A 22,325-nucleotide genomic window follows, 5' to 3' on the forward strand; every position below is an offset into this window, starting at 1 on the left:
TGATGTGATAAAAGGCTTAAGGGGACACCCTGGAAGAGGGCAAAGGATGCGCGTTCACGTTAGCAGCAGGGAGCCCGTGGAGCCACTGCAGCAGGACGTCCGTGTGGCCAGCGGGCCTCAGGAAAGGGTGGCTGTCTTTCTGTACGGAGCGAAAAAGAAGAATTTGGGAGGGATGAAGCCCTTCAGACTCCAAGTCGTAACCAATTTCTGCGTATAGGCCATTGGAAAGAAACAAATCCCTGTAATTGTGTCGTTCAGTCCTGCTCTCTACAGGATGTTTTACACCTTAATTTTGGAACAGCACCAGCATCACTTTTGATTTCTCTTGGAAACAGGAGCCTGGGGAGTTGCTGGTCACGTGAACCTGTGCCCTTTTATCCCCTGCTAAAAGCTTCAGAAGGCTCCCTGTGGGACAGGACTAAATAACAACATCTAATTAATATGAAGAACTTAGTCCTAATCAATGAAACAGCTGAGTCAAGTATTTAAGGTGCTAAGTCTCGCAGTCCCAGCTTGAGTCTGGAGTTTTGGCTAGGCAGGAATAGTCTCTCATTTGAACAGCCTTGATCTACATCCCTCCTATGGATATAGGTTGTCAGCTGCCCCGTTCGTGTGAGATGGTCCAGTTGTTCAGGGACAGGCTCCGGGATGGTTTCTGCTATTCAACGGGACATTTAGTCCTTTAGGGAATTGCATAGGAGAAGAGACGCAGAGCTGTGGCTAGTGTTGAGTACAGCCATGAAGCCTTCCAGTTTAAGGCTACTGTTTTGTTGGCAGTACCCTTCAAAAATATAAAATCCAGTACTGCCCTGCATTTTCATAGTGCTGCATGGAGAGGATCGTGTGGAGCCCGAGTGGTAGTGTCAGTTCCACCACCACAAAGAATGAAACCATTATTTTATTTCTTTTCTTTAGTGATGAGACTTTTTTTAAAGCACAATCAGAACTTTCTGGATCGTATCTGTGCAAGGTTCCTGAACTCTGTAAGCTATTCCAACTGGGTCATCTTCACAGATGGCTTTGGATGAATGCTGTGTGGGAGGAGTCGCTGAACGGTCTCTGAGCTGGATGAGTGCTGCCGAGGTGTTCCGCAGTCCCTTGCCGTTGGCCGTGAGCAATGCATAAGATACAGCTGAATTATTCAGGATATCTCCGAACAAACCTTGGATGAACCCCATAAGCACAGTTTCTAGAAGCTCCTGCTTTCGTTCCTGCCTTTCAGTGGGAGCTGCAACATTAAGTCCCTCTGAAATATTTTATAATTATAGGCTTTAACACGCTTCACGTTTCATACTCAGTAACAAGCAAAATCTCTCCCTCCCAAGAATAGAAACAGCATGTTATGATCGAAAGAATTAGCGACAAGTTCCTGTGAATTATTTCTGGGGATGTAATTCCCCAAATTGCTAATAAGCAATTGTCACTTTTCAAAAATCAAGCGCTTTTTTTTTCTCCCCACTTTTTATCTCCTGGCTTGACTGGGTGAGAAAGAGTAAACTTCCTTCCCTCTCCTGTAGCACCAGGAGAGCATTTCCTTTTGCTGACAGCCTTTGCCTCTAATTCCCAGTGATCTGGCATTAAGGGTATAAACACTGATTAGGCTTTTGATTCAGCTGCCTGAAGTTCTGGTGCTCCTGCAGAGTCCCGCAGGGGTCCACGATGGCAGGATCAAGGTTTAAGATGGTCCCAAACAGCCTTTGCTGATGCTGTGACCTTGCTGTATGGATTGCCATCGCACAGGCAAGAAAAAAAATGCAAGGGGCTGGCATCAAGTGATGGAGGAGGGAATAAACCACCTCTACTGCCATTTCTAGCTGCCTTTTCAAACCATTCATTGCAAAAGAACTGCTCCTTTCATTTCCTTGGCAGGGGACCTTCCCTGCCTATGATAATGATAACTATTTATGGAAAATCTGTGGGCAAAGGACAGCAAAGGAGTTGCTTCAGCAAGACAGAGCATAAAGATCCCTCTGTTCAATGACCCCCTGGTCTGCGCGTTGATCGGTCACCAATGCAGTACATAAATCCTCACCTGAGCGAATCAAGGCAGCCAGTCTTGAGAGATTTGCCCACAGACTTCACAGTTGCCGGCACAGTAAATATAGAAACATGCTATAAATTCCACAACTTTGCTTACTGCCTTCTAACTCCTAATTATCAGGCCCACGCTGGGGATGGTGGTATTTCTAGCCTTGCTGTGTTAATAAGCACCCTTTTTCCATACAGATTTTCTTCTTCCAGGCTATCAGCACGCCCCTTCCCCTCTGCTCGCCCACAGCACCTGAGCCTTTCACAGTATTTAGTGCACTTACCCTAAAGCCAGGAGGGGAGGGTACCATCCAGACGTCTGGAACTGGGACACAGCGTGGTCCTCTGCGGGATGAGATGGGAAACCAAGCTCCAGCCAAGCTCCTGCTAATCACAGATGATTGTCTCTTTGGGGGGCTAACAATAAAACACAAATATCGTGTTGTCTGGGGTCCACGCAAGCTCCTGAATGACTGGCTGAGCTAGAAGGATTCATTCAAAGACTTTTAAAATATTGTCTCCCAAACACCTTTAATGCTGTTCTTAAAAGTTGCTTTCCATTAGGATAGGAAAAAATGAGTGCTTTTGAAATATTTTATAAAAGTTGGGTTTAATCCAGATTGTGTGATTGGATTAGGTGGAAATCAACTGGGGGCTTTGTTCATTTGCTTTTCCTGTCAAAGTTTAGTCGTATGAAGAAAATCATTGTAGACAGTTTGTTCATTCTTCACTTTCTGATAGTCCCCAACTCCTGGTAGTACCACAGTTTCATACTGTGTCCTGGATACCTGGAGCTTATTATTGTATCCCTCTGTTTCATCAGGAAGATGTCTGAAAGCCTTGATAGCCATCCAGCTTCCTCTCTGCCCCACTTGCAGACAAGACCAAGTGCAAATCATTTCTAAGTATATTGGGAAGAAGTTGGCGGTGCTGGGCACCGTTCAGAAGCACTGGTTCTCTCTGAGGCTGAGGATGTGGGTTTTGCCAAATCTGCTATTGTAGCTGTGGAAAAGGCTATCCGAGTTCATCCTGCTTTAGAGGGTAGCAGAATTTAGAGCATCAGCTTCGTAAGACTTGAGGTTGGTAAATCTTGGAGGGGCATGAAGGGAGACCTGAGCGCTATGACTGCTGGGGACACGGTTGTTGCAAGAAGTCAACAGAGGTTCAGCATTAATACTGATGTCTTTTCCCTTTCATTTAGGGAGAGCCAGGCCCTCCTGGATTGCCAGGCCCACCAGTAAGTATTTTCTGGTTGACGCTGACTTGCTCATCCTTTTGAGAGGGACACAGTGCAAGAGCTAAGACTTACTGACTCGCTTTCCTCGTGACATGCAGCAGAATTTCCATAAGGGAAACACAGGAGTGGAGATGCTCAGCACTGTCCTGGGAACAAACACATTCTCCTGCTTCATTGCTAGTGGAGGATATGCATGAAATAAAGCTCGCCCATCACCAATATAACAAAACTGGTATCAAGCCACATATGCGTGGTTATTTTTGGCGTTGGTTTGAGTCTGCTTCAGCTCCTCAGTCTGCCAAGGGGTGCTCAGAATTGTACCAGGTGGCACAGCTCTTTGTTTTGGGCCACTTACCCCATCCCTTTCTACCCCTCTGCTAGGAACATCTGATGAGTAACTGTATGTGGAACTGAGCCAAAGCACTGAAATGAATTTAGGATTTGGATATGTATTCATGGCGAGTTTCATCTCTCTGCAGGAATTCTTCCATGTTGCATGGTGTAAGATTAACACATCAACAAATGAACTTCCATCTTATAGCCGGTATCAACACACGCCACGTTTCTCTTGTTGTTATGTTAAAAATAATTGCCTGTTTATCTGATTTAGGGGCCAAAGGGTGCACCAGGGAAGCCTGGAGCAGCTGGTGAAGCCGGATTGCCTGGCCTTCCTGGAGTGGATGTGAGTAGTTTGTCATCTCTTAGATCTTTTAAACATTTCACATAGACATGGGTGTTTTCCCAAAGTGTCTCATCAACTTTCTCTGTGTCTACTGGAAAAGCAAAGTGGGTCCTGGATCTACGTATATGTCTTGCATATCAGGAGAAATTTTAAGAGTTGAAAGCATCTCTTGATTGAATTAAGGAGTATGAGAACAATTTTAAGATGCATAACTGATAGGACGGCACTCTTACGATGAAACACTGCAGTTCTTCAGAGGTGCACTGGGCAAGTCTGCAGGAATACAGGCATCCGTTGACATTTCTGGAGCAAACGCATTGAACCTCAATTCAGAAACCTAGTCGCGCTTATTAGCTGAGGCGTGCGGGTCGCTGGCCTGGGATTTGCCCTGCAGCGTTGGACAAGTGCCTGCCCAGACTCAGGTTTTCCCAGTTTACCAGCTTACTGCCATGGCAGCTGACTGTGGGTAAGGTTCTAGCCAGCATATTTCCTTCTGCATCAGGTGAGAGGAAGCATTCAGTCAGCTTCCACAGCCAAGCTGCAACTCGATAAACACCAGTAACGAGACTACTTGCTGGCGTTCATCCACACTTACAACACACAGGGAACAGTCCTGATAATTTGCTTCTGGTCCTTTCCTTTGTGATTAATTACAGAGAGAAATTAAAATGGTTAGGCTTTCCTGAGAGCTTCGCATCCAGATGGTTTGTGTTGGTGACAGTGACAGGGACTTCCTATAGCTATTTGTATTTCTCTGTTTTCACACTTACCTATCTTTTTTTTTTTAACAGGGTTTAACAGGAACCGATGGCCCACCTGGCCCAAATGGGCCTCCAGGAGACCGTGTGAGTACCACATTAGATCCTAAGTCCCTTTAAATGAACATTGTCACTGATTGTATTGATGATTTCTCGTTCCTTTGTAAATTGGTGACATTCGAGTGTTGATTATGATGGCTTATTTATCTGTAAACCCTTGCAGAATACTTGGACCCTTGAATTGAAGCCCCGGATGGCTTTTAATTAGGCAGGGCGTGAGATCCATCTTTCCTTCACATGGCTTTGAATGGGCTTGGATAGCCTCAGTGGTGGCAGTACCAGTGCAGAACGGCTCTGGTGATATTTTGAGTATCTAAAAAGTTCCTTGTAGCAGTTGATAGACTTAATTATGAAGTTTATCAAAGTGAAGTTATTTTGGCCTTTATTTGCAGTCTGAGTACGCAGCTCTGTTATGTTTATAATTACTGCTACTGTGTATTAACTGTTTAAATTTTTGCCTTTTGTTAATTCTGGGGCTGTCCGTACGGTTGACATTATTAGTTGCTTTGGCATAGACCCCCCCAGCCAGCGTAGCAAGAAATGAGAGTTTTTTCTTGCTTCCTGCATATCACAGCTCTGCGAAGGGGCACCACAGGGATGGAGAAATGACTGCCTGAGATGTTACAGATGTCCTTCAGATCATCTACAATGGGGCTGGAAAGGCACTTAGGCCTCTTTATGACATTAAGAACTAAACATGAATGAGCCATACAGCACAGATTTTTATCCAGCATGGCTATTTTCCTGTCTCCCATTGTGGGAAGATAATTGGTATCTATAATTGGTTTATTGGTCTCCTGAACTCGGGGCTACAGTGATGGGCTGAACACACATCAAGTGTGCAGAGGTTAAAAAAGGTTCAATATATCTTAATAATCCATTTGTTGCCCCAAGGAGTTACCCAAAGCTCAAAACTCCGTGAGTTGTCTCATTTAGTTAAAGGGATGAGTGATAGAGCCATGTATCTTTGATACACTCTTCTTCCTTTCCCATGGGCAAGGCAAAGTTTGAGTGGCAGGACCCAAGCATCTTGGTCACAGCTCCAAGCCTCCGTCCACTGGCACTGCACTGAAAACCATCTCCTTTGCTTTTCCTTGTGCCCATCTTTCTCCCCGGAGATCCAGGGCTGCAAAATCCTGACCGCTCTCAGACAGCCTGTGGCAAGAGTCCAGCACCTTCTGGGAACTGATCCCTGATTTTTTTTAAAATAGAAAAGTTCAGGACCACACACAGAAGACTGAGCAGTTTTGTGCCCCTGTTCCATGTTCGGTGGTAGTATTTGCCCATGCCCACTTCAGCACACAAGCTCCTAGTTTGCAGGGTAATGGAGCAGATAATTTCTGGGCACAAGATCTTCCTCTTCAGCTGTTTAGTAGAAGCACACAGGCGCTGTTTTAGCACAGTTACCGTAACTACATGCTCTGATTTGACGTGCTTTCCCGTGTCTCGTAACTCAAGCTGTCAGCATGGGGCAAGCTTGGGACCTGTTGTCATTTGTGGGAGCTTTTCAAGGTCAGTGGTCCATCTGGAAAATTGTTTTAATTGGTCTAATAAAAGCCTGGAAAAAGAAAAAAAACTGTAAAACCCTAACACTCTAAAAGGGCAGCATTGTTATCCCAACTTTCTTTCTTTTGCCCAGCTTTAAGAACATATTTCGGTCTCCCAGGAATCACTGAAACAAGCAGGTGCCTACTTACTGTTGTGGGTTTGAAGTCATGCTTAACGCTATGACTCCTCCTGAACAAGCATGTTTCTCTGAACTGGGGTGTCTGAGAGCGAAGGTGTTTAGCATCTGGAAGTGGGCTCATGGAAGTCAGTTTTTAGTAATACATTATTGCTAAACATTTATTTTCCTCTATATGCCACGCTTCATCAGGCCAACAGTGATTCATGTCTGACCAGGGACAGAGTATTGTGAAGGCAGTATACCAAAATGGTTTTTATCTTAAATACTGCCATGGTTATTAGCATCCATTAGCTTTTCTCATGGTTCTGCTTACAGACTGATTAGATCAAGCCGACTTATTTTTTCAATTAAAAAAATCCTTTGTTTTTAGCCAGGAACAAGCTGGGTTCTGACCTCAGTGCTAGATACTGGTGTCCTTCACTGGAAAGTTTTCAAAGGCCATTTGAGGTTTGGTGCTTTACACTATAAGCAACGAGGAAAACATAATTATTCATATTTATTGATGAATGTCATATTAATCAAGTACTTCCTATGCTCCGTAGTTGTATATTTGTAAAGTATATTACTTCAAAGTGAAAAATTATGGTGAGATTGTTTTCTAATCAAAAGAGAAAGAACATTGTTACCAGGAGAATGAGTTGAGTCAGACAAAGTTATTAAAATCGAGGTGTAAATTAGAATCTCTCCTTTGAACTTAATAAAGTCACATCAGCTTGCTCAGGGACTCGATGATCTTTTACCGTACCAGGAACGTTCACTGCTGCATGCTGCACCTTACACCCTCAAAGATATCAAAATTAAGGAGAGTGAAGTGCCAACGCTTGGCACTTTGGGTACTCTGCCAACTTTTTGGCATGTCGGCCCAAGCAGAAAGGTTTCAGCGGGGGCAGGATTAGGGTGCAAGTCAGTAGGTGCCAGGAATTCCATGTTTTCTTTACAGGAGGAGATCCTAACCATCAGTGGTTGTAAGGACTTCAGCCTAAAGATAAAAGTGCCTGGAAGAAAAGCAGAGTAACCTGCAGTAAGAGGAGTGAATGAGCTGACATTTGCAGCAGAGCTGACTTTTATTGGATTACAGTCCTTTTCTCACAAGACTTCTCTTAATGAGGCCTTGGGTCCTCTGTATCTTTCTCCTTAAGCTTAACAAGGGAAAATATTGCTAATCTCATTTGGTATGCGGAACATCAGGAAAGGGCTGGAGTCGTCCCTGGGATCACGATAAGCAGCAGTGTGTTGGGATATTTTCCAGATCTGCCCATCTGCCTTGTTCTGCTCCTAGGGGTAGACACCATTTAATTCCAGCTCAGGACATAGTTCTCCAGATGTTTCTGTGCAGCATTTTGAGAGCTTTTGGAAAACAGGTTTGGGCAAATTGGGCTGGCAAGAGGCTGAGGAAGCCTCGTGCTGTAATCACTCTTTGTCCCCTGCGCAAGGAGATGAGGGTTTTGCTGGCACTAGTTTAACACAGTCCATAAATAACAACAGGGTTTGTTGTGTATTTTAGTCTGTCACCTTCTCACTGGTTTAAGTTCTGCCTTTATCAGAGAGCAACGTCAGCCGACCACAATACAAATGCAAGCAAAAAGCTGTCTGCGGCAGGGCCTTGAGAACAACGCGGCTCTTCTGCAGCTCCCGACTGTCAGCACAGCTTAGAGACCTGCGCCAGGGCTGTTGAGCAAACTGTTATTTTATTTATCATTCACCCCAAATTACACTGGCATTTCTGCACCTCCGCCACTTCTTTTTTTTTTTTCCTTTTCTTTTTTTTTTGCTTTTTAAAAGGAGTGACAAAATTGCTCTGCCTTCATCAGCTGCCTGCCTCTGCTTTTCCTTTCTCCGTCACAGCAATAGCTGTTTTCAGAAGAGACTCTCGGACCCGAGAGCCTCAGTCAGCAATGCACACCCAGTACCTTTTGGAGTTATCTTAACAACTGCTGGCCAAGGTTTTTTTGTTCATTTTTATATTTCCATTTACTTTCTGTTTCAGAATTACTACCTATAATTAATTTTACATTCTACCAGCCAATGCTGGCATCTTTGCAATGCAAAGGGATTAAGAAGGTCGGTCTGTCTGCCTTACTATCTTTAGTTAAGTAGGAATGTAACAACTTCAAGAATTACTTAATTCTTGTCTAAGACATAAGATCACCAAACTCTAGTCAAGCTTAAGAGTAAGAATGCAAATTGGGCAAAGGAGCTTGGGGGTTTGCCAAGGAAAGCTAGTGAAGAGGCAGAAGCTGCCAAATCTTTGTCTTTGCTAGAAGGGAAAATGTATGAATTAATAAAATTCACTAGAACGAGTCCAAATCTTGTAAATAGTTTCAGATAATTTAGTCATTGGATTTACAATATGAATGTATCATGAATAAGAATATTTCAAATGGATGAAATTCAATTTATGAATGTTTAGATATCCGTGGAGATTAATCTAAGGCCAGCTGTGACTTGCAGAAGTGTCTATTTAGTCTGTTAGGAGCAGCTCATGTTTTAGTCCGTACTCTTTCTTGAGCAGCAAATGGTGAAGAAAGTTGCTGGGGTCAGTTCTGAACATCCATCCCTACTATCTTAAAATGTTCTTCCATCAAGTAACTAATCAGGAATGACAGAGTCATTATCCTTAAGTTTCTAGCCTTATATTTGTGAATTCAGCTGAGCATCTCCAGCCGCGTGCTGTTACTATAAGACACTGTTGGAGGTTGCAAGCGAGGATTGATATCAAGGAGAGCAGGCATTGGTGTCTATCCATGTGGAGGTTTCTGGTTTATCCCTGCTAATTTGCACTCTGGTTTATTCCTGTAGGGTGCATTAGGACCTGCCGGGCCACCTGGACCAGCTGTAAGTACCTCCTAGACCTGCATATGTAAAGGTGGTGTGTAATATTATGGCAAAACCATCACCAAGACGAGACAGCAAGCCTTGTACCCCAAACAAAGGGATCAAAGCCTGACTGAGTGAGCAAATATTGTTCAAAGTGTTTAAATATGGATGTATGACCTGTTCTGGTAACACAGGGCCTGTTCTCGGTCTCTGAGATGTTAAAAGCAAGCCAGCTTGGGATAAAGACTAGCATATCAAATGCTATCAAAATTATCAGACATTAGATAATGTCTAACAAAAATGAAAAGAAAAAAAAAGGAAAAGTAGATAAACTAGAACGTTGTCTTCATAAATGTCTGTGTCGCACTATCACGTTACTGTATGTGGCTTTACTTAGAGATGTCTCATAGGTAACAGCGATGTAAAGGGAATACAAATTATTAGAGGCAACAAAAGGATTGATTAAGACTCCAGCTCTGCTCTGATTGCAAATTACAATAATTGGGAACAGGGGACTGCTAAGGAAACTTAAAAGAAAAAAAAGTTAAGCAGCATTTTCTGAGGTTTGCTTTTTTATCCTGTTCAGTTTCTAAGTGATCTTTTACTGTTTTAAATGTTGTTTCCAGGGCAAAGGACTACCAGGACCTCCAGTAAGTAACGAGGCTCTTTTTCAAAAAAGGGGTTTAAATTATTATAGTAGCTTCATTGGGTACCTTGGGTGTTACAAACCCACCCCAGGCCTTGGGTCCCTCTCCCTCCGGGCAGAGGGATGTGGAATCCCTCAGGTCGGCAGCCTTGTGGGATTTGTATGCTTACCTTGCCCCCAGGGAAGCTGACAGTGGTGTAAATTCAAGGCACAGCAGCCTTCTAATTGCTGGAAGCGACCAATTCTGGGACAGCTTTTGTTCAGTGGTTTCATGGAGCCTCTCGGAGCTGCTCTGTGTCAGAGGGGGTGCAGATGTTGGCAACATGTGGTGATGACAAGAGCATGCTCCGTGGGAAGGTGGAGCAAAAAGAAAGATGTGCGTTGGTAAACTGACTGCCTGGGTGCAGGATCGGGCTCCTCGGAGGGGTTAGACAAATGAGTACAGCCAGATCGTTTGTTTGCCCCGGGCTTTGGCAGCTATGTGAGGTCGCCATGGGTGTAAGGATCTTCTCTCTGTTCAACAGGGGCCTCCAGGACCCAGCGGGCTCCCAGGTGGAAACGGATTTCGGGGTCCTCCTGTGAGTTGCTCCTACCATTTGATTCTCATTTACTGAACATGCCACAACCACAGAAGAATGAGGTTCATTCTGGTCTCTTACCCCATTCTGAAGCGGGATGCGCAAGACACTACAAGCTCTACCAATGCCCACGGGCAATGCTGTTCCTCCTGTCAGCTTATGCAGGGTCACCCCAGTCAACCAGTGCAATGCCAAAGGTGTGCAACTGCTTGCAGCCGTATCTTCCTTTACCAACTATGAGTAAGGACGGAAGGGCAGCCAATGTCACGAGAACAGAGGTTAGTTACTAGCTGGTGTGTACTTTCAGCATCCTCAAAAGAAGCTACTGCACAGAATGGGTCTGATCTGGGGGAGCGCATTCTGCAGAAGCATACCGTCATTTTTGGGTGCCCACAGCTCCACTGCAGAGAGGTACAGGCCCAGTGGAAGCAGGGATGTGGGTGCAGGGATATGTTCTTCTGTCCTAATGCCTATACTTCCATATGCATCGGCTGTTCTCTTTGCAGTCGTAGAAGCCTCTGCTGAAAGAAAGATACAGTTTAGTCCCATTGGAGATATCTTGCCCCACATTCACAAACATGCAATGGTATTTGGTAGCCTCCCTTCCTCTCGCTTTTCATTTTCATTTAAATGATTAAGAGGGGGAATTCTTACTATTTCTCACTCTTTTTAGGGACCTTCTGGTCTGCCAGGATTCCCAGGGCCTCCTGGACCACCCGGACCTCCTGTAAGTTGAGATTTGCAAATAAACGTGAGAAAATTCCTATAGGGAGTCCAGAATTTTCTTCTTGCTGTCAGAACGTGCACTTTTTATTTGCTGCGATTGCCATGAGCGCTCCCTTTCCAGGCTAAGTTTCAGCAGGCCGTAAACACTGTGCCCCAAGAGAGCAGTGACTTTTCGCTGGCTACGCTTCGGTGTGTTGATTGTCTCCTGTTTATTATTTGTGCTCTGTGGGTGGAGGAACCCAATGATGTCCAGGCTTTATGGCATAGACAGATCACAGGGTGGGCTTTCTGTTCTCTCAAGTAAGGTTTATATGGTTGCTTGGATCATGATGAGTTCTTGTAGGGTCAGCAAGGGGGGCTGGAAACCAGCAAGTCTCTGTTTTGGGTTTGCTCTGGTCTCTCTGGAGGGTTGAATAGTGGGATCAGGAGGTCTTTCCCAAGGAGCTTTCCCAAGGAGGAGGCCAGGCGCAGCTGCTCTTCTCAAATTGCTGTCTTCATCACCTAAGGCTCAAGGCTCTTCCCCAAGCTCAGCTGTGCCTCTCTGGAGGATGACTACAACCCTGACATGTCTGTTTTGAGGACTGGTGCAGCTCATAACGCTCTGGGTTCAGGGGCTGCATTTTGCACTGTGGGGCTGGGTATCTGCCTCGTGCTGGTCCAACGGAGCTGGGTCCCTTTTTCTAGAAATTGTATTTCCTGCTGGTTTTTGTCTTGATGTATTTAAAAGACCACGTTTCATGAATTGCAGGGTCTTCCGGGCACCCTTCCTGATGGCGGTGGGGACCTTCAGGTAGGTTTTTCTTTATGTAGCATGAAAATATTTTTTGGTTTAATGCCTGATACGGCTTTTCATTGGCATACTTGGGTGACTGTCAGACCATTTCACATGCACCGTTCCGACCTGCAGACACGGGTCTAAACTGCCGTATCGCAGAATGCATAAGTGTTGCATGCGTATTTACAAGACCGAAATGTCCTTTCAAGGAGGTAGATATGCTAGTGCTGATTTTTTTCTCGATCTTTGCTTTCCAGTTTGCTTTCCAAAATGCAGGTTTTGCATACATTCTTCATTTGCAAAACAACTTTAGCATTTAGTAAATGACAACAGCTTTTCATGCATCTGTTTCCAATCCTGTTTTGCAAGAGAAAAGGTCGTGCATGTTGCACTGTTTATTTCCATGGACAGTGGGACCAGGTCCCTATGGGCATATGCTTTGTTTAGATTTCCTTCCTTATGAGAAAGTCTTGATTCCTTTCTTTCAAGGGAATGAAAGGAGTGTTAAGTCCATGAACGATGGAAGTGACATTTCCAGATTTCGCAGCTGTTGTTGTGACAGCATCTTTGGTTTTCTAATTGGCGTGCCTCAAAAAAGCTCAGAGTGAGTTTAGACTGCCTTATGGCAAGTCATGTGGAAGTTAATAGAAAATGATGCTATTTCTGCAATTTTGATTTAAGTTACCCTGTGGAATATACTAGAAAATTAAATTCCTGCTACAGAGGTGTAGCCTGAGCTTTTATTAAAAGAAAAAAAAATGAACAAATGAAAGAAAAGCTGTAGAAGAAAATCTCATTCCCTCTTTATAGTTTTTAGAGTATGGCCTTTTTAAGTCCCATTAAATTTCCATCCATGTTCTGATTTGTTCCCAGTCAAACTAGAGTTCCCACCAGGGGCTCACCCACCCCTAGACATCTGCAGATATCAGCTTATTGGTATTTGGGTTCATTTTTCATAGGTCCCCTTCTGATAAACTCTAGTGCTTGTCCTTGTTTCAATTAGATGAGTTGTCTAATGGAAATCAATAGGGGCCAATGAATGTATGGAATTAAATATGTTCCTAATGATTTACAAGATACCCATCCAGCTTCGCTGGGGAACTTGGTTCTCCACTACTTTGGACTACGGACCACTGTCAGCCTTCAGAATTTTTCACAGTTCCTGCAGGCATGCTCAAAGTGAAGCAGACCATTCATAAATCATTATTTTGTGGGTTACTGGGGGCCTGAGGACCTGTTTAGGACCTCCTGCCATAGGGAAATGCCAGTGAATACATTATGTCATGAATGAATTAGATTTAGTGGGTTTAGAGCCAAAACTGACGTGACCTTTTCTCCTCTCCCTAGTAATGAAACCAGCTTCCCTGGATGCGCGGTGTGTGCTTGACAAACCAAAGAGTGTTTCTGTTTCTTGCAGTGCCCAGCTCTCTGCCCACCGGGTCCTCCAGGTCCCCCAGGAATGCCAGGGTTCAAGGTAAGAAAAATACCACCTGCAGATACAAGGGTCTGTTTCCCAAAACAAATACCACTACGAACCCCTGGGATTAAACTGTTTTATACACAGTACACGTCTCCTGTAGGCTCCACGCCTCTCCAAACCATGCATTTGCCTGGGTTTATGCTGTCGAAACAGAAAACCCCTAATACAGCCAAATAAGAGACAAGGAGAGGATGAAGGACCTGCTCCTGCCCTCTGCACGCTGTTCCCACACTGGTAGCCACAGCCGCTCTGCCGCTGAACTCAGTCCTGCAAAGTGCCAGCAAAGCCTGCGAGCGCTTTCCCTGCGCTTCGGCAAGAGGCTTTGCGTCCTTCAAGGAACTGCCTGCACCCACGGGCGCGTTGCTTTGTGGCTCCATCCCTTGCAGGATTGCAACCCTTGTCAGATGGAAGATTTAACTACTGGTTTTTGACTACGGCCGTTTATTCCTACAAATTCAATGTAACCCTTTGCAGAGGGTGAGCACAAAGGTTAAAACGCCATGCAAGCCTCGCAAGGCACAGCTGGCGAACAGGAGCGAGCAGAGAGCAGGGGTTCAGAGCTGCCTCAAGGACGATGTGCTGCCTTTTCAGACTTCAGAGAGCTGGAAAAATCTCACCAGTTCTTAAATTGTGCTCACAGACCCTGTACACACAGAGGTACACATTTTACTGTAGCAAGATATAACTTATGTGATTAAATACAATTTAATTGTTATTTTATACCCAGTGTAGCACCAGGCAGCTTTCTGTTTATGTTGTTTGATTCTGGTACATAAATTGTAGGTTGCAACCCTCAGGAAACCTCGCTCGGCAGTTAAACATCTCCTTCTCTGTCCCCTCTGTGATTCACATGGGTTCTGTGCAGTAGGTTACCCTCCAGCAGTGAGCTGAAGTAATAAGTTACTTGAGGTTTTTTAGCAGGATTTAGCAGAAGTTGGCAATGAGTGGAAGATCTCCTGGGAAATGCTCTCAATTCCGCATGAACTGACCTTTTGCAGGTCTGTTTGGTCTCTGAGCCGAGTCGTAAATATCGTTAGAAATACACAATGTTTAGGGTATAACTATTCAAAATTCATAGCTTATGAGATGGAAAAACCTGTGAAGGTCTCCAATTATGATGCAAATGATGCACAGGACCTTTTGCGTGATGAGGAATAACATCTGCCATGGCTGAAATTAGTCTGGGTCTCTCCCACAATAATAAGAAGGGAGCCAAAAAGCAGGCTGAATCTGAGTTTATATAAAAGATTTCAGTGGGACATGGTTTTCTTTGCAAGCTGGATGATGCAGACGTTGAAGATGACTTAAACAAAAAGGGAGGTTAAAGAGACAGAAAGGGGTTTTCAGAAGCGTCTCAGCCCCATTTTCAAAAGCGATGGGAACTGAGTTCTGGTCCCTGACCTGTAATTGAGAATTGCATCCGCAGACCTGTAGCTTAGTCTTGCCGCAAGTCGCTCTTGAAAACCAAATCTGGGCATTTCCTGAAACTAAATCAGTTCTGACGCAATGATACCTAACACAGGAATGGTGCATGGCTAATTAACCCCAGAAGTGACCTCCATTTTCCCAGTAAGTTGTTTGTGTTACATGGGTTTAGATCTTACAGCGCTCTCACAAACTTTAAATTTTGCAACAAGACCGTATGGGAATGTGAATAATTGGAGCTCTTATTTCTAGGGACACACTGGTCACAAAGGAGAACCTGGTGAAATAGGAAAAGAAGGAGAAAAGGTAAACTTCAATTTAAGGGGGGTAGGGGAGGATTTTTCTCTTTAAAAGCACCATAATAAATAGTTTCATCAAGAAGAGAGGGAGAAATGAGGCAATTGGCTGAACAACAAGAAGTTACTGTGACTGAAGTGCATTGGCTTCCGTTGCTCTGCGTGTACGACTGTGTGCCAATACTTCAAGAAAATTCATCTTCGCAATAATGATAATGTTAAGATCAGTTCGATAAGTTAACACCTATTGTTTAGGTGGGGATGTCAGCAGGGATGACAGCTCAGGAAAAAAGTCCTGCATTAATCACTCAGGTAAATTCCTGACTGATCAAGTGTTCTTGCACGTGGAAGAAATTGCCTATAAAGTAGACGCCAATTCTGAAGCAAAAATCTGAGTGGGAGGGAGCTGAAGGAGAAGCAAGATGGGAAGGTCCCTGGCTTTGGGATGGCAGAGGCTCATGCTATCTCCCCTTTGTCTAATTATTTTTTCTCTCCCAGGGCAACCCTGGCCCTCCCGGTCCTCCGGGCATTCCCGGCAGCGTTGGCCTGCAGGTAACGCCTACTCTTCAGACCGCTTCCCATGACCTTTTTACTGTGAAACTCAGTGGTGCCGTCGATCATTTTGCGTTCACAAACAGCTCTTGCCTCTGCATAATAACAGCTGTGGAAGTTGATGCTGGTAAAAAAGCAAATTCACTGAGTTTTAATTCAAGTCCTGCTTTTGGTACCTCACCTTGGGTGAGACGTCCACGTGATAGCCAGTGTCTCGCTGGTGCTCCCGTAGAGCCCTGGACACCGTTTGGGTGGACCTGAGGCTGAGCTCTGGGCTGGCTCGACAGCCTGGCGGGTGGGCTGGGGAAGCAGGCACTCCGAGCGCGTGTCCGCATGGGGGGTCTCCAGTATCGCTTGCTTGGAGGTCGTCACCAAAGGGGAAGATGTCTTGTTTGTGCATCAGAAGGCTGAGCTTTCTGCCGCTCTTCACTGTTTCTTAATGTTTTCTGTGTTGATGAGCTGCTACATCATGCTGTTCTGCCATTTTATGTTTAACAGTGATTGGGTTTTAATTGATTTGTTTTCTTAATTAGGGCCCAAGAGGACTAAGAGGCCTCCCTGGTCCAATGGGTCCGGCCGGCGACAGAGTAAGAAAAACCTTCTTCTGATTTTTTTCTTTTCCCCCTCCACCACCAGTTTTTCTCGTGCAAGGTCCAGGTGGCATTTGTCCTTGGGGAGCTTGTAAAGATGCAAAGTGCAGGCTCTTCCCTGCTCCCCGCCAGGGAGAACAACCTTCCGCAGGCAGGAGGAGTCTACATACATGAGGGATTGACAGGATCAGGCCCAGCGTTGATGTAAGCATTTGGACAAGAAGGACAAAGTGCTGTCCCTGCAGGACTGACAATGCTAAAGAATCTTGCAAAAACACTGAGAAATGTTTCATGAACATTTCACTTTGTTCTGTCTCTTTACAAGAAAAAGCTGAAGAATCAGTGGTGGACAAAGATTTTTGGGACATGAAAAGTCAGCTCAGTGAGAACAGGGTCAATCTCTGGCTCATCGGGGCTTTGGACTTTTGCCAAGGTCCCTTGACCATTATCCTCGAGGCTGAATGGTTTTGAATTTGATAAAGTCATGCATTTATTTAGGAACAAGTGTGTTATCAAGACATATCAAGGCCATGAATGATATCAGTGTATCACGGAGACAATGGTGGGGAGACCCAGAGTAAAAACCTGCTTGTTCAGAAGAGGATCTTTTGCAAGACTGAATTGCAAGCTAGCAAGAACTATGGAGTATCTTTCCAGGGCTTTGTGTGTTTTCTTAGATTGCTGTATAAGGTGGGGATACTCTTACTTCACACTCTGCCAACCACAGCATTACCATGATGTATTATTCTTTGCAGGGTGACATCGGTTTCAGAGGGCCACCTGGAATCCCAGGACCTCCGGGGAAAGCTGTACGTATCCACTTCTCAGCATCTCTGTGGCCCTGCCTTCCATAGCCAAAGCCTAAAGTTTATCCCACCTGCACTAAACTCTTTGCTGCCAGTGAACAGGAGGAGTGCACTGACCACCTCCATCAGATTATGCCCTTTGCCTCTTTCCCTCCAGTTAAAGCAATGTTATTTCACCTGCCCCAGATCTCATGATGTCTTTCCCTCAGTCATGCCCCGTGCCAGAATAAGTTCACCCCATTTCCATTGCGCTCTGTTCTTCGCTGCTCTTCCCTGAGCATCAGCAGCTGTGAGCAAGGACTTGAGAGGTGCATCTGTGTTGTTCTTGGGAGGGAGAGTTCTGAGGAGAAATCAGTAGGTGCTAGTCTGAGCTTACATCCTGTGAGCCTGGTCTAGTCCCAAGTGCCCACAGCTCGCAAGAACTTCTGCTCAAACAGAAATAGTTGTGTATTGAAGATGCAATCCTCATCCTTTTGCAGAGCTCTGGGGTGAAGCGTAAGAGAACACAGAACCTGCACGCTTACCTGTGGGCAGAGCCCTGTACCCTCCCTGTGCCCAAATATGAGACCAGAGCTGCATCTGCAGCATTATGGCCTCTCTAAGAGCATTTTCCACTGGCCTGCCACCCAGTCTCTCCTTAGTGTGGATAACGTGACATCCACTTACAGCAGACGCCTTCGCCTGTCTACACCAGCCAACGCACCACAACCTGTGTTGACCCCGAGGCAGAACCACCCTCTGGGGACCCCTCCCTAGTCTTTGCAATAATAGAAGAAATTCATCTGAACTAAAATAAAATGAGGTGCTTACTGTCCACCAAACGTTTAATTACGCCAAGCAGGATCCAGACAGTAAATATTAAAGTTTTTCTCCTACTCTGTTTCTGATTAAAGAAAATGCTTCATTAAATGAAGGGTAAGATGGTCTCTGGCCCGAGGGATTGTTGGCAAAGTCCCTGCAGTTCATCCGTGTGTCAGGAATTACAGAGTGTAACTGAGAAAGTACAGCCGAGCTCCGAGGGGAATGCGTGCGCTCACGTCTCTGCTAACGCCAGCAAACAGCATAAAAAACCCTTCATCGTTTACACCCTTGAAACATTAGTCTTTGTCACTGCGTGATGAAGACGCTTAATGGCTTTTCCCCCTCTGTCGTAGGGAGACCAAGGAAACAAAGGACCTCAAGGATTCAGGGGGCCCAAAGGCGATACTGTAAGTGCAGTAAAACACCCGTCTGCTCAAATTTTGGACGTGACGTTCAAAGGAGTCTGTTTGACAAGTTTATTATGGCTTGTCCCCACCTTGGTTTATTTGAAAGGGAGGTGAAAGTGATGAAAGTATTCATCTCAAAAATGAGATGTTTAAGTCTTTTTAAAGATGCCTAAGTGCTTCTTACAGCCTAGAGCACAGGGATCAGGTCTTGCACCTCCATCCCTTGAGACGATGAAGAATTTTCCCAGATGCTGCAGCCAGCATCTGGTGTGTCCGAAAAGAACCACCATACCTATATGAACAGGACAGGAGCCAGCGCAAACTGAATGAAGTGTCCCTACAGAGTTTGAATATTATCTTTCTTGACTGATTGTTCTTACGGGTTGTGTCCTGGATAACGCAGGATTTATTGTTGATTTCTAGGGTAGACCTGGACCAAAAGGAAACCCAGGGGCTCGTGGACTCATAGGAGAACCTGTAAGTCAATTAAATAGGATGCAGGTCTCACTGTTGTCTTGCTTGCAGATGATGAGATAAAACGCAATAGGAAAAAACTTGCATCTTACCGTCTTTGCTATCAAACTTCTGCTCTGTGGGTCTCTGTAATCTTCAGTGTAATCCCAGTTGGACTAAACCCTAGCTGTACTGCTGTTAATGAAAAATCTCCCTGTACAACTGGAGCCAGACCCATGCCCAAAAGGTTCTTTGATGTGAATGTATTTTGCAAACCACAGAGTCTCCTCATAACCTTAACCTGCGTTCTGCATGGTTGCAGGGCATGCCTGGCAAGGATGGACGGGATGGAGCTCCTGGACTCGATGGTGAGAAGGTTTGTAAAGTCCTTCTTAAACGCTGCAGGAAAGATTTCTGTTAGCGTCCCATGCGTGTTGCAAAGCTGCTGATGCTTGTCAAGAAAGAGCATGGCTGGAAAGCTTTTGCTTCTAAAGAGTTTTCCAATAGCGTAACTAGTGAAGAAAAGTGAAGTTGCTTCTATTAATTAATCCCAAGGAAATTCCCTAAAGAAAGAAGATGCGCGTATGGGCCATGCACATATGATCTAAACTCAACTCTGTCCCTATACTCGGTGGTTCCTGTTGGCTGCCTCTGGGCCTTCAGAGATGCCTTTTCAGAGCTGTTGACAGAGGCATCTGTTTGTTTTAATGTCTGTAGACAAAGTGCTGTCAGGTACTAGTTGCCTGGTTTTTGAACGGTGATCCCGCAGGAATGTGGGACCGTGTGCTGCCAAGGAAGGCTGGGAGCTGCAAGGGGAGTAGGGAAACACCTGGGAGCTCCGGGCGCCCCATTTCCAGTGGGTGCCCACCTCCTGTAGAGCAACAGGCTCCGGGTCCTGCACACGTAGGGAGGGAGGAGATTACAAATGCCTGTTTGGGAGTGTGTCCCCTACCTGTACCAGACCATTTTCCAGGAGCAGAGGGTCTCTCCTAACCTCTCGATATCCACAGGGTGATGCAGCTCGCATGGGTGCTCCTGGAGAGAAGGGGCCAAACGGACTGCCTGTGAGTATGGCAGCAGCTTCGGGGCGGTACGGCAGCAGGGCTGCGCAGAGATCATTCCCGGGGAGAGGGGAGGTTCGTTTCGTCCATTGTCTCGCAAGGGGCCCCATTTAAGGCAAGAGGAAATGCACTTTTCACACCGTGCAAATGGGAGCAGCGTACAAGACGGAACGGAGAACATCTGGAGTAGCACCAAATACTAATACAGAAACACCCTGGCTTTTGGCCACGCTGGCTCTGTTTAAAATTTAAATTTGGGAGGGATTTTCTCTTTCACATCCCAGTGACGTGCATCCCTTATGCAGGGAGCTAAGATCTGGGATACAAATGACCGTAATTCAAGAGTAGCCTGAGCTCTGTCCCTGACTTACTAGTGTTCGTTGGCAAAATGTTTCATCTCTCCAGTCTTCTAGCTGTTTAAATAGAGGTAAAGTATTCCTTTCTTCCTGTCTTACAGAATATATTGAAAACTCCTGGAGAGAGGTTTCTGCTGTGCAAAATGTTGCTGCTGCTGCACTATTTGTATATTCCTCCTCTTTGCTCTAATTGTCGAGGATTAGTGTACGCAGAGCTGCTAGTGCAGTGAACAAGAGGGAAATTGAAGCTATAATTTTCATGGTGAAAGCTATGAAATGTAAATCCTCCATTGCTTCAAGCAAACATTGCTCCTTGTATGTCAAATCAGACCAGAATAACAAATTAACTCCACTTCTTCTGACCTTGCTTTAATATTTTTTTTCAGGGGCTGCCTGGAAGAGCAGGTATTAAAGGCTCAAAGGGTGAACCAGTAAGTGAATCTCTCTAATGACGGGTTCTGGTGCAGAAGCTACTGAACTTGTCACGGCAAGGCTTTTCAGCTTTTGGGGATTGGTGCCCACAAGCAGACCCCGGGAGGACTCACCCCGAAGTGATGGTGTCAGCGTTGCTGCCGGGCTGGGTTCCCCTGGCAGTGAGGAGCAGGCGTTGGGTGTAAGGACTGAGATGGCCCTGCTCTTGCTGAGACGGCTCTTGCGCCTGGTTCGGTGAAGACATAGCAGACAGACAGGAGAGTCATCAGTGGTTTAGTAAACCTCAGAAGGAAGCATTCCCCCTTTTGTCAAAGTCCCAAGAGCAGGCTTCATCTTTGGGAATCAAAAGGCTGAGCATCTGCAAGCCGGAGCAGGATTATCTCATCTTGTCTTTTGGGGACCTTCCCCCACCTCAGGAGAAAAGCTACCACGGAGCTTTAGATTGGCACCTACCTGTGAGATAAAAGAAAATCTCAGACAGACCAAAGCAGTCCAGCACAAAGCTGGACTGGAAAGCATCTTTTTTTCTGTTCCTCCCCTTCCTTTCTGAATCTCCCCCTCTGCACTTGCATCATTATTCTTGCTAATCCTCATGCATGAGAGCATGCTGCAGGAAGGCGTTTCTCCTTGCATGGAGGTGATGCAGGAATGAATGAAATGGGATGCCCTGAGCATGCCTCCAAAAGAGCATCCCTGTCTCACTGGTCCACTTCAGTCCAAGGTGGGATGTGGTGGCACTGCCCTGGGGCTGCCAGCCCTCCCTACTCACTGGTCCCAGGCCAGGATGTACAGCTCACCTATTCTTTAAATGCCGGTTGTTGAGAGTTTTGTCGTCTTGGTCTTAAAACTGTAAAAGTTTAAAGCTGTTTTTATTTCCTGATGCAGGTTTTAACTCCCTCCTCCTTTGTTGCTGTAGGTAGGACAGAAATGACTCTCTGAAGCTGTGCCCTAACTGAGTGCTTGCTTCCTCCCCTGCAGGGCAGTCCTGGAGAGACGGGAGAGGCGGGTCCCTCTGGAGAGCCAGGCATCCCTGTACGTATCCCCATCGTTTACACTTACCGTGAGCCCTGCTGAGTGTGTTTTAAACCCAGCTGCGAAGCTGGAGCTCGCGTGCTGCTTCCCTGCACAAATGAAGCTTTTAGTAACGCAATAGGTGCTGTGCTGCCTGCATCGCATGCAAGCCCGCGGTGACGAGCACTCCCAGGCAGCCCCTTGCTTGCGTGGAGCTACCCAGCGAGCGCGATGCCAGCCGGCCGGGTGGGCACCTCCCTGCACAGATGTTGCGCTGCAGCAGAGGTCAAAGCCCACCACCCAGGCGGTGTGACCTGGTGGATGGGGCAGGGAGTTTGGGATTGAAATAGCCTGGGGTCCAGGAATACATTCCAGCTCAGCAGTGGATTGGGAAGGGTGGATTCGTGGTTCCTAAATGGCACGGCTGACTTTGGTGTTATTGCCAGGGCGATGTTGGTATTCCTGGTGAGAGAGGTCTGCCGGGACCCAGAGGAGCAACTGTAAGTACAATGCTGCTTGTAAATCAAATAGATACCAAAATCGAGTTCAGTACCTGGGATCACTCTCTGGATAAAATAAAAGGCCACGTTCTCTCTTGGTATTGTCTCTGGGGAGTTTTGGCAGCAGAGGAATTACTCCCCCGTAAGTGAGTCAGATCCTG

General features: G+C 45.8%; 1 protein-coding gene across 5 annotated transcripts in view; it reads left to right on the forward strand.

Annotated features, from left to right (window-relative positions):
• COL9A3 (collagen type IX alpha 3 chain) overlaps positions 1-22,325 on the forward strand; it is a 42,071-nt gene that overhangs the window by 4,602 nt on the left and 15,144 nt on the right. The window contains exons 3-23 of one of the 5 annotated variants that reach the window (XM_075166698.1): positions 3,230-3,265; positions 3,876-3,947; positions 4,739-4,790; positions 9,252-9,287; positions 9,896-9,919; positions 10,440-10,493; positions 10,587-10,690; positions 11,167-11,220; positions 11,968-12,009; positions 13,412-13,468; positions 15,152-15,205; positions 15,694-15,747; positions 16,281-16,334; positions 17,093-17,146; positions 18,298-18,351; positions 18,775-18,828; positions 19,127-19,180; positions 19,815-19,868; positions 20,608-20,652; positions 21,632-21,685; positions 22,111-22,164. In XM_075166698.1, the coding sequence (XP_075022799.1) occupies positions 3,230-3,265; positions 3,876-3,947; positions 4,739-4,790; positions 9,252-9,287; positions 9,896-9,919; positions 10,440-10,493; positions 10,587-10,690; positions 11,167-11,220; positions 11,968-12,009; positions 13,412-13,468; positions 15,152-15,205; positions 15,694-15,747; positions 16,281-16,334; positions 17,093-17,146; positions 18,298-18,351; positions 18,775-18,828; positions 19,127-19,180; positions 19,815-19,868; positions 20,608-20,652; positions 21,632-21,685; positions 22,111-22,164 (1,116 nt within the window). The other 4 variants (XM_075166700.1, XM_075166697.1, XM_075166702.1 and 1 more) reach the window with 4 other exon arrangements.

Source organism: Calonectris borealis, chromosome 17, assembly GCF_964195595.1.
Source record: "Calonectris borealis chromosome 17, bCalBor7.hap1.2, whole genome shotgun sequence".
Taxonomy (NCBI): domain Eukaryota; kingdom Metazoa; phylum Chordata; class Aves; order Procellariiformes; family Procellariidae; genus Calonectris; species Calonectris borealis.